Genomic DNA, 12,146 nt, shown 5'->3' with positions numbered 1-12,146 from the left:
CTAGTGTGATATGTCAAGAAAGAATGATATGGGGCCATATAGCTATATACATTGTAGTGCATACTGTAGTGTCACAGCTGTGACAGTGGTAGGTGTCATATTAAACTTAAAATTATATTAATGCTAAGCAGTACTAGCAATTTTTTTACTAGCAAATTTAGTCTTTCTAACAATAACTTGATTGCATCAAAAATCAAGATTATGGTGAGAAGGGGAAAACCAGGTAATAATGGGGAACAGCCTGAAAATGATGATTGCTGACACTATTAACATATCACATTCATCCATTTTACTTTCCTTTGTTAAAACGTAAAAGAAAAAAAAATTATATCTCTTAAAGCCTAGTTCAGTAGTCTCTCTCTTATCTATATACAACCTAACTTCTATACCTACAGCCTATTCTTTTGAATTTAACACTTTTGTACCCAAATGCTACATTACAAACACTATTCCTAGTATTGCAAATTCTCAGAACCTTTCCCAGAAATAATCATGTAAAATATTTTTTCTCATTCATACATTTTTCTGGGAACACATTTGTTATGTCATACAAACGGAGGCACTGATACGTTGTTGCCATAGAAACTGAACAAAACACCTAAACGTGTCTGTTGTTTTTATGCAATTTCCACGGATAGCACAGAACCCCAAATATGCTACATTCGGTGCAATTAATGTAAGTCCAGTTAATGTTACGTCTAAGTTGAACAGAACCTTTAAACTGCAGGTGGCCTGCAGATCTTAGGGCTTTTTGGCATGGAAGAAATCGATATGAAGAAGTATTGATGACATGTTAATGACTTTTGTAAATATTTACCACTACTACTGACAAGTAGGATTTATGCATTGCTGATATTTTAGAGCAGGCATGAATATATATATAGAATTATAATAATCAGCATCCTCAGTTGGTTTCTGGGAGTTGTCGTAGTAGACTAGTAGAGCGTTTACCCAGTTTAATATTACATTCATTGTGTGAATCTGTATAGGTACGCTTCACACATGCATTCCTTATCAGGAACCTCGCATTTCCACCTTGCGTATTGTCCGTGCTCAATGAAATCATCTTCGTGCTTTCTCAATCTGAAAAACTTGACGGACAAGAAAAATACATGAAGCACATCAATCCCATGGCAGATTGTGTAAGGTAATGGCACAGAGGTTAGGATATTATACGAGGGAAGGCTAGAACAGACCGACATCTGACCATGATAATTTCTGTGGGTTAAATGTTAAACTCATAGACCAGATGGTGATACATTTTGATTCTGAAATTGAATTCACTTGACAGTTGCCATTTACCAAGTAGTGCTCATGCATGCTAAATCATAACGTGTTTTAGTGCAGAACCATTTCTTTAAAAGAGTGAAGTATTTTAAAATCTTTTTGACACAGGCTTATGGAAATTTGTTTAGACACATGGAATAACGTGTGTTTTTAATTTGTATGACATCACAGATACGCAGCAGCTAGTCCCCTGTGTAAAAGAAGTTCCTTTTCATATACATAAGGTTGGCTATGGGAACTGGAATGATTAAGGACCCTGATGTGGGCCACAGCAAAGCAATACAAAGAAATGGATACTCCCTGTGGCCCCCATTGACAAGAATTATGTGAAAGGGTACAAGGATAGGGGCCCTAGTATGTTCTAGATATTAGGATAACATCACAGCAGCCATGTGAAACATTCACTCCAAACATCCTGGAATTGACTACAAACATACAAATCATTTTTTATTGTGTTTCTTTAAGAGATACTTGGTGTCTATACACACAAAAAGGAATAAAATAAATTATGAGGTCAAATGAGAGGCAAATATGTGGACGCACATAGAAAAAAATAAGTAAAGCTGCATTAATGACACAAACACATGAACAAACAGCTACCTCAGATACATATTGACAGCAGAAAGAAACATTTGGACCTTATTGAATCACTTTATTTATTAAGGTCTATGGATTTAGCTGACTTCTTTAATGTGTCCATACAGTGTGTGCTATAGACACAATGCACATTAAAATTCATTTGGAAATCCTATGTAAGCTTTATTCACTAAATAATTAATTTTTAGCTACTGTTCTGTAGCTGTATTCACTATTTGATGATTCTGTTAAGACTCTGCAGAGATTGTCTGAGCAAAATGCCTGCTGAGGTCAATGTTCACTAAGCTTAGTTAGAGTAGTCACTAGTAGGAATTCCATAATGAGTGAAGGTAACACTTACAATTCAGAATATATGCTTATATCTGTCAAGGCATTTGAACATTAACAGTCTATATCTTCTATACCCTTATAAATACCAAACTGGTTAAAACAAAAAAAAAATACAGTGCTGAAATGTTATAGCATTGGAAAGACACGAACCTGGACCAAAGCACTCATAGTACTCATGATTTTGATAGTAGCGATGAATACTACTATGCATTGCGTATTGGTGCCAGCTCCATTGGTGGGTGAAAACGTTAGCCCATAAACTAAAAATGGCGGGAAAACGTGTTAATTGTCATAAGCGGCACATATTACCTTTTTAGGAGTCATGGCATACGTCGTAACATCACCAAGCAGATATTTCAAGGTGTTCTCAGATGTTAGCATAGACAAGATATGAGGTATTTGCATACAATCTATCAGTGATTACAGCTTAGCATTATTTAATATAGTACAAGGGCAGAATTTGAGGACAATATGTGTACTTTACCAAAACTTGTACGTGGTGAAGCTAACTTCAGTCTTATTAGGTTTAGTGATGTTACTGAATCGTTCAATGTCAAAGTTATTAACAGGAACTATTTTTATCATCCTGAACTTGAGAAAATAATTGCGTAAGAGTGTTTTTAAATGACTTTAGTAATTCTTGAGATTCCAAAATTTTATTAGAACACGAAGCTCTACTCCCGCTGCCTATAAAATGTTAAATGCACTTTATGAATACTGCATGGTTTCTTTTAAGATTTGAAAAGAAAGCTCGTCATTCCATAAGTCATTTAAAAGGAATTTCAGATTGGCTTAGTTTATTTATACTTTCATGTTTCTGTGAATATTTAACAAAGAATTAAAGGAAAGAAAACTCCACAGGAGGTAAAACAGATTTCAACAAAACGTTTCTATTACTCACTGCTGGAAACGATACATTTTCACACACTGGTTAATTGCCTTGTAGGCAATAATGTTATGTGATGGGCTAGCGAAGCATCAATTATGTATTTATGGGGGTCATGGCACTAACCTTACAACTGCAATGCTATGGGATCGTAATCCTCTGCTGCTTGTCTACATTGGACACAGTCCTGTTAATACTTGGTTACTACCGACGTACCTCTGATGTTATTCAATTTTATGCTTTGTTTAGTTTATTGATATGTTTTATATATATGTTACTGTGTATTTGTATAGTTGGTTATAGTTATACCAGACACCCAGTGGCTGCTCCCCAAATTCTCATGAAGCCTTTGATGCCTATGTGATCACCTTCATGTCCCCTCATTAGAACAATAGGCACATTTCTGAAACTACACAAAAAGTCCTGTGTATTTCACAAATAAGTCATTAGTCATTTTGCATCCGACTGATTCCACTTTGTATAGTTACTGTAGCGGTTCCTTTGGAGTGTCTTCTCAAGAGTAGCATTGTATTCTGAGAACCAAAGCAGATACTCATCTGTAGCTGGTTCAGAGTGTAAAGAAGGTGACAATGAAGGACGGGGACTTCTGGTAGATCCCAGGTTCCCTGTTACAATGATTACCTTACGTCACATGGAAAAGATACTAAGCACTGTGCGCACCCTTGCAGTATAAATGGGTTTATATCAAGGCTGATCTTTGATCTCGATAACTAGCCAACTACACTGGAGTCTGATCCAATCTCACTTTCCTATTGATGAAAATGGGTATGAAGGTTCAGTAAGTTTGATCAAATTAAATTCACTCTTTTACAATACAGTTCACTGCAGGGTATAACGGTATTAATGCGATCTAACATTTTCTTAGTTATAGTGCATTAGGTGTTTCATGACACATTTTCTGATCTTTACATTTTCTTGTTAGTTATTAGTCAGTTTATTTAAAATGAGGTAACGCGTTTCCATGGAAGTAAGGCTCATGACTTTTTGTGCTTAAGTATTGTAAGAAAAACACTTCACAGATTTAAATAAATACATCTTATTATGGTTTAAGCTTTCTTATATTAAAATCTGTAACATTCATAGTCGTAGTTATTATTATGTTACTTAAAGTAATATGCTCACAGTTTTGGATGCTCATCTATTTGCACCAGCTATAATTATAAAACAATTAGATAAAAAAAAATACAAAAAATACAAAATAAGCAACTAATCAGGATATGCATGCTGGAATATTATATCTTCTCAGCACCAGAAACAGCAAATCTGTCTGCAAAAAAATATGTAAAAAGCTACCAAGCCATTTACTTTTTAACACAGTTTTGTACATTGTGGTGATATAAAATGTTATCTGTTGATGTTTTTTTTGTTTTTTATAGCTTTCCTCCAATAATGAAGGTCATATCATTTGCACTTTAAAGATTCAGCCATTCGATTGCTTTAAGTTAGATTAAAATATTGTCTGTTACATTAGTGTTTTGGTCCCTCTACACATATAGATGCTATGCCTAGGATATTATAATTTTACTTTAAAAAACACCTATCCAACAATAGATTGTTTTTATTACGTCAACAAATTCTTATATGGTACAGGACTGTGTGAAATTACAGTGCTAATACATATAGATGCATAAATTGTTGGCGGTATATAAATACTCATAATAATTACATATCTATCTTTCTATTCTTTAGTAATCAAAGTGAAAGTTTTATTTAATCTCATGACTGTTTAACTTACTCTATGGCCAATTCAGTTATTGTTAGCAATGAGCTTTTACACTGAGATGAACTGGTGTTACTTACATAAAACAAAAAAATGATGCTTCAAAATTTAGCAGGTAAACTGGTGCACCAGATATGTCAAAGAGAAGTTTGATTCTCCCTATTCAAGATCAGATATTCGCCTTTACATCTATGCTATGCTTTTATTCGATATATGTTCTATGTGTATATATGTTTGCTTCCCTTAAACCATGCCTTGTTTTGATGGGTGATGACTTCTATATAAAGTAAATAGAAAGATTGGTGATATTTTACACTTGAGGGGCCCGGAACACCTCAGTCTTTACCTCTTCTTTAATTTTTTGTTCTTTACTTATAAGCAAACCAACCAATCACCGTAATTTGTTGCAAAAGTCTAAACCAAGTACATTCTGTAATATAGAACTCTTTGTTGGCCACTACTACTTGTTTGGTCAGATGGCCGGGAATATAGCATTTAGATATACAGATATATTTTTTTTATTTGCCGCTGGTCCACCTAGAATATAGAGATCTACAATAATTTACAATCAAAGGAGATGAAAGTAAAAAATATTGTTCTGTAGGTTGCACAGTATCATTCCTCATGCAAGATTGAAGCAGTCGCCACAAAATAATATTGATTCCTGGCTGCTATTATCTTTTTTAATTCACTTGGAATATTATCATTATTATTTTTTAAGCATTAACTTCAGTAACAAGACCTCCTGCACATGACTTAACAAGTACAATATCTAGCCCAGGTCTTCTTTCAGAATGCATTCATTTAACGCTCCACAAAAGAATAAGATGATGCACTGCTTTCCACCCGCTCTAATACATCTTTCCGGAACCTGTTTTTATACGAGCAAGTTAAAGTGTAATCTAAGATGTACAACTGAAGTGGTGGCTTGCTGAATTTATATTTTAGCTATGTAGAAATGTTTGTACACTCTATTGTGCTGCAATAACTTTTTTGATGTATGTGAAAACAATAGTCTAGATGCTGAATATGCTACAGAAAATGAAGTACTTGACAGCTTAAAGAAGGAAGATATTACATTACTTGGCCACACCAAAATATATTAGTATTTTTTAGCTGTAAAAAGATATCTGAAATTCCTAATTCTTCGTCTTTTTTGGGTTCCTTGTCTTTTATAGCAGCTCTGAAACTGACGATGAGCCCCCATGCTCTGAAGAAATTGATTATAATACTGACAGTTGCTCTGACGATGAAACAGAAAGCACCAATGTGGACATGAATACAAAAGAGAGAACTTCGCAGGAGAACATTGCGTCAAAGAATTATGAGGCACCTAATTCTGAAGAGAATTTTACCTCTCTGTATAACAGTTCCAAGGGACTCCCCTTTCCTTCAAAACAACGTGGCTGCTCACCCGAGGTGAATTTGCCACATGGTGACCAGAGCTATGACCTCTCCAACAATACACCTATGGATCATTGTCTCTAGTTTATTTTATATTGTGTTAATTGTTTGCAATCTCAGTATTTGCCTTCTAGTCCAGTGTTCAATTTGCAAAATCACATTTGTGTAAGAAATGTGTTTGTTGTGTTGCACACTATATTAATTTAATACATTTCTGTGGTCAACTAATAGATACAGTTACAGACAACCTTGACAGTGTGTTTAACATATTTCAGGTGACATGGCCACACAAGGGCTTGTAATAATGTAGTTATTTGTCATACACCAAATATGTTTCTGTAGTACAGCCTGCTGTGTTTTGGACTTTGTTTGTTGGCTTTCAGGCCAAATACGCCAGGTGGTTCTTCTCTCTACTTTAAAACTACTTTGGTGCAAGTCACAGCTGTGTGTATTTTGGTTTGTTTTTTTTTAACAATGGCTTCTTATAGATTATCAGAGTAGTAGTTCAGGTACAACCAGACAGACTTTGCTTATTCCTTATAGTTACTTTTTTCTCAAATGAAGGCTCACTGCAAATAAGAGGAGATACTTTCCCTCATTCCTTTAAGGTTTATGCAAGTCCTTCCCTTTAAAGCTGTGCAATATATATATAACACATTTATGGAAGTTACTGGTAACCCCCACAAAAACGTAAAAAGCACGTTGAGGGACACACAACATTGGAAAGTCACTTGCTCTACTTGCCTGCACTAATACATAAAGATCCAATATATTTTATTTTATTTATGGTCAATCATATAAAATTTTAAAAGGCCAGTTATGTTGTATTTTTTTTTATTTATTAAACCCCCCAATATGTTTACATTGGTTAAAATTGATAAACTTATAACACGTCTTCATAAACTTCTTTTTTTCAAATTGCAACTTGAGAAAATGTATGTTTATTGTTGTTAAATGATAAAAGATATTTCACTATGTGTGTTGTAAATTTTCTAAAATGCAGATTTACAATTATAACATATCAATTATCGACTAATAAAATTATACCCCAACCCTATCTGTAATTCATTATAAAAGTCTGTGGAGTTTCCTAGAATCTTTATGCAGTCATTTGCCTTTTTCGAGTTATGTTATTAATTATTGGGACTACGTTGCATGTAATGTCAAACTAACCTAATTGATTTTTCTGACTGGGTGACTAAGGTAATAGACCAGAGAGGAGCAGTTGATATAGGCTATCTGGATTTCAGGAAGTCCTTTGACACTATGCCTTATAGAAAACTCATAAATAAATTGCAGTGCTTAGGTCTGGATCTTAAAATAGTTGAATGGATAAGGAAATAGCCTAATGGCAAGAAACTAAAAGTAAACTAAAACAAATATTCAGAGGTAGGTCTTGTTACTAGTGGGATATGTCAGAGATCGGTGCTGAGTCCCGTTTCATAATATTTTGATTAGCAATATTATGAAAGCTCTCAAAAGTAATGTATGTATATTACAGAAGGTGGAAAGGTCGGCAACACAGTAGACATTCCTAAAGGAATAAGCCAAATTATTAATAATTTCAGTACATTAGAAAATTTGTAAAGAGTTAAAGTTGTTATATATATACATACATACATTATATATATTATATTTATTGCCACCCTTGGTACATAATGTTCACCTACATTACAATAAGTTGAAACTTTGTATGTCATCAGGTTCTGTGGTCAGATGATACCAAAATAGAGAGATTTTTGGCAATAAAAACCAGGGGAGGGTCTGGCACACACAGAGAGATAGCCATATGGAAAAGTAATGTTTTGGGGCTGTTTTTCTTCCAGAGGACATAGACACTTTGTAAGACTACATGGCATCATGGACTCAAATATCAACACATATTAAACAAATAACTGACTGTCTCTGCCAGCAGGACAATGATCCAAAACATAAATTAAAATCAACACAAAAATGGTTTACTGACCAACTATGGCCATGCCAGTCCCCTGACTTGAACCCCATAGAAAACATGTTGTGTGAACTGAAGAGGAGAATCCACCAGCATCGACCTTGACATTTGAAGAATCTGGAGAGATCCTGTAAGGAGGAATGGTCTCAGATCCCTTACCATGTATTCTCCAACCTCATCAGACTCAAAGCTGTTATCTTGGCGGGAGGTATCACAAAGTATTGACTAAAGGGGTGCCAATAACACACACACATACACTTCACATTGTATTGTATCACTGTATTGTGTTTGCAATTCTTTGATATCCATGAGGTGAGTTTGTGTATCAAAGATCAAAGGGTTTTCCACAGCATTCTGTGTGTATATATATATATATATATATATATATATATACACACACACACACATATACCTACACACACATTTAGAAAAAACTATATAGTGTATTGTACATACGCTTAAATTTTATCATTAGTAAATGACCTTATCTAATCTCTTACTCATGAGGCTATGAGGAATATTTACCACATCCTTAATGAAATAGTTACCCTTTACAATGCATTAGGCGCCAGGACATTACTTAATGTATCCCACAGATTGTATGGGGAAACTATAGCTGGTCTAATGAGATATTAGCACTGCTGGAAGTACAGTGTGAGTCCATGCCTCAACTACAAAGCAGGATTACAGCGTCAGACTGAAAACGAACAAGCTGTTTCGTCTTTTCATTTTCCATTTGATATCCCCGCTGTTTCTCTTCTCTCAAGCAGCCTGTAGAGGTCAGAAAAGGTCTTTCATATTACAGCACATTTACCTATAACTCCTCATCAACTAATCTTAATTAAACCGAACTAGAACCCCCCTCCCAGGAACAAAATGCACCGATCTCAAGAAAAACAGTGATAATGTTTCCTGTTTATCCACCAACATTTACTGTGTATGTGTTTTTTTTTTTAATTTTACAATTTTTTGCTTTCTAAATGAGTGAGCTTATCATATAGTAAATTAGTTTCCTAATTTAGTTACATTTGATGGGTACTCTTTTTTAAGGACACACAATCTATCAACTCACCCTAATGTATGGACACCAGCAAAGGAGCAGTAAAGTGGAAAGCTACAGTTAAACACAGCTACTAGGTTCTCATCGATGATATAATGAAAGTTATCGCCCTAGGAGCATCCTCATGACATAGTTTGGCTAGGTCAGGGGTGTACCTAGAGTATTTGGCACCCAGGGCAGATCCTGTAGGTGGCACCCTCCCCCACACTTTAAAATGGAAAGACATCAACATAAAATCAATTTCAAGAATATTTATTTTACAATTTTGTATCAACTGGATAAACCTAGGAATCGTTATGCTTACAAATTTACTTTTTTGGGGTAAAAAAAACTGGGTAAATTATTTGTCTTGAATGTTCCACAGTGTGGCTGTGCCTTTGTTTGACCATAAGCATTAACTTTGCATGTCCAGGCAGTGAAGAGCAGCTTATGAAATTGGATTTTAAATAACTATCATTTTGGTTACCAAAATATATGGATATGTGTATATTTTAAATTTTGTCTTAGCTTTGATATGTTGTTTATCAGTTTGCTGCTGCATCTGATTAATAAATAAAGGTTTTTGAGCGCTATCACTGACTATATTTTGTGGAATTACTGTATAAAGTTTCCTAGGAAGTATAGCATTGAATGACCGGGAATTATATGGAGGGAGAGGGTCTGATAGGTCTGCGTCCCTTCTACCTGTAACCACCTTAGTGCAGTACTTGACCCAGTCACTATAGTTCTCCATGGTTACCTCTTAACTTGGTGCTGCAACAGGTAAATCCTGGGCCTCCACACTTCATGGAGATGAGGGGACTCAGAGGTTGTGTGCGGCAAGGACTATTGTTTTTTGTGGGTTTTTTGGTTTTGGAGTGGAGGGCATGATTGTATGACAGGGGGTGTATGGGCCCAAGCAAATGCTTGCCCAGGGTCCAATCAATATGGGAGTTGTGCCGCTCCTTTTTTGTGTTTAACAGGGAAATGTGGCTGCTGCTGCTATCTGAGACCTCTGGATCTCTCTGCTACTTTGCTGCGAATCTCCTCTTTGCTGAAAGCCACCCTTTGTCACTTTGCTTACGTTAGGACTGGATCCTGTCTTAAGTTAGTGCTGCACTCTCTCTGTATAGAAAATATTGGATCGCTGTCCCAAACAGGGACAGTCTCTGTTTCTCCTGTTTTCTCTCTGCTTTCTGCAAATCCTTCTCTGGGAGGCGGATTGAGTCAGGTTCTGCTGCCGACTTTATAGGCGGTTTTCATCAAAACAAAACTGCATGGGATCTCCTCAATCTACATAGCTCTCTCTTTCAGTCAATCTCTTCTCTTCCAGATCATATACAAAACAGCCTTATTGGATGGGATTCTCCAATGAAGCTTAGTATGGCTTCCCACTAGTTTTGCACAGGTTTTCTAGATGTTGTAGTCTCTGGAGGGTTCATGTCTACACATCTGATAGCACACATAAGGTGCGGGAAGACGTGCAGTCACCATTCTCCACACTATTTATTTTATTTAGGAATTAATTTGTTATTTTATTATTATTTTATAATAAATTGTGGGGTAGCTATATTGGAAGGAGATGCAATGCATTTATGTTTTAGAGGTTAAATGTAACGTGTCCTCTTTAATAATGCAACTTACTGAAAGCGGGCTTTGCATTTGATGTTCTACTGCATCAAGCTATACCATCAATGAAGAACGAGGAAGCTAAAAATACATGCAGAACAAACATTTTACATTATAAAAATGACTTTGCAAAGCAGGTCATGAGGAACTGAGCCTTGACCTAAATCTTTTATCTGTTCAGCTAATTCCCTTTCTTAATGTAATCTGACTGTACCATGTATAACCTCAGCATTCATAATATTATATGTTTTTTATTATTGAGGACCAATTGATGGGTTAAGCATAATATGATAATGTTACATAGATTGATGCTTGTTGCATATATATATATATACACACATATATATACACATATATATATACACACCTGTAAATTTTTTTGTTTCTTCAAAACACTAAATAAGTTGCGTGTTGAAGCCAGATATGGAGCTGTTTTTTGCCCAGGACACCATTGCTTGTTTTTTTTTATTTTTTTTTATTAAATGTATTATGTCTTTAATCAGTCTGCAATGTCTCTCAAAATTTGTGTTTCAAGCCTTCACATTGCATAATGTTTAGAGGGCACATAGTGAGTACCAGAGGAAAAAGATATAGCTCCTTCTTCATAAGAGTGTTGCCACCTGACAACATACATAATAAACACAAATTTGTGTTACCTGTTTTAAAATGCAAAAGACAGGGGGGAAACTATTTTTTCAGATCAGCCCTCTCTCTTTGGGTGAAGTGGCTTCACAAGAGTTGAGGCTAGCTATGTGTGTGGACATGAGTAGCCACAAATGGACCAGGGCTAGCCCTATAGAGGTGGAAGGGGAATAGTGCAGGGAGTGGGCATGCCTGAGTCGCTTGCAAGACCCAGAGATTGAGCAACACGACCCACCGTATATATGTACTCACACAAAAGTGAACAAAATAGTCTCAAAATGGGACAATAGTCTCTATGCAACTATGCTTAGCACATGATCTCATAATAGAAGTAACTTTATTCATGAGGTGTTATGTATAAATAACAATTCTGGTGCAAACCTTGTAAGTACTTTAATATGCATTTGTTAAACAACATAAAAAATCATCAGGCAAGAAATCCCATTAAGATCACAAGGAGGAGGTCACGTTGGACCAGACACCGGAAACCTTGCTGAGCCAGTATTGATGGTGGAGACTGGAGAGTATATTAGGTGGACACAGGCACCTAATTTTACAAGATCTTTGTTCAGAAGTAAAATTATAAAATCCGAGTAGCAATTTATTCTTATGAATCCACTCCAATCGTTTCAACTAGTTA

At 35.5% G+C, this 12,146-nt stretch overlaps 1 protein-coding gene across 1 annotated transcript in view; it reads left to right on the top strand.

Annotated features, from left to right (window-relative positions):
• AGBL1 (AGBL carboxypeptidase 1) overlaps nt 1-6,329 on the top strand; it is a 207,478-nt gene extending 201,149 nt beyond the window's left edge. The window contains exon 23 of the mRNA XM_053463773.1: nt 6,020-6,329. Within this exon, the coding sequence (XP_053319748.1) occupies nt 6,020-6,329 (310 nt within the window). The remainder of the gene's footprint in view (nt 1-6,019) is intronic.
• The last annotated feature ends 5,817 nt before the right edge of the window (nt 6,330-12,146 follow it).

Source organism: Spea bombifrons, chromosome 4 (genome assembly GCF_027358695.1).
Source record: "Spea bombifrons isolate aSpeBom1 chromosome 4, aSpeBom1.2.pri, whole genome shotgun sequence".
Lineage (NCBI taxonomy): Eukaryota > Metazoa > Chordata > Amphibia > Anura > Pelobatidae > Spea > Spea bombifrons.
The sequence above is the reverse complement of the archived record's forward strand: the minus strand, read 5'-3'. Positions and strand labels throughout refer to the sequence as shown.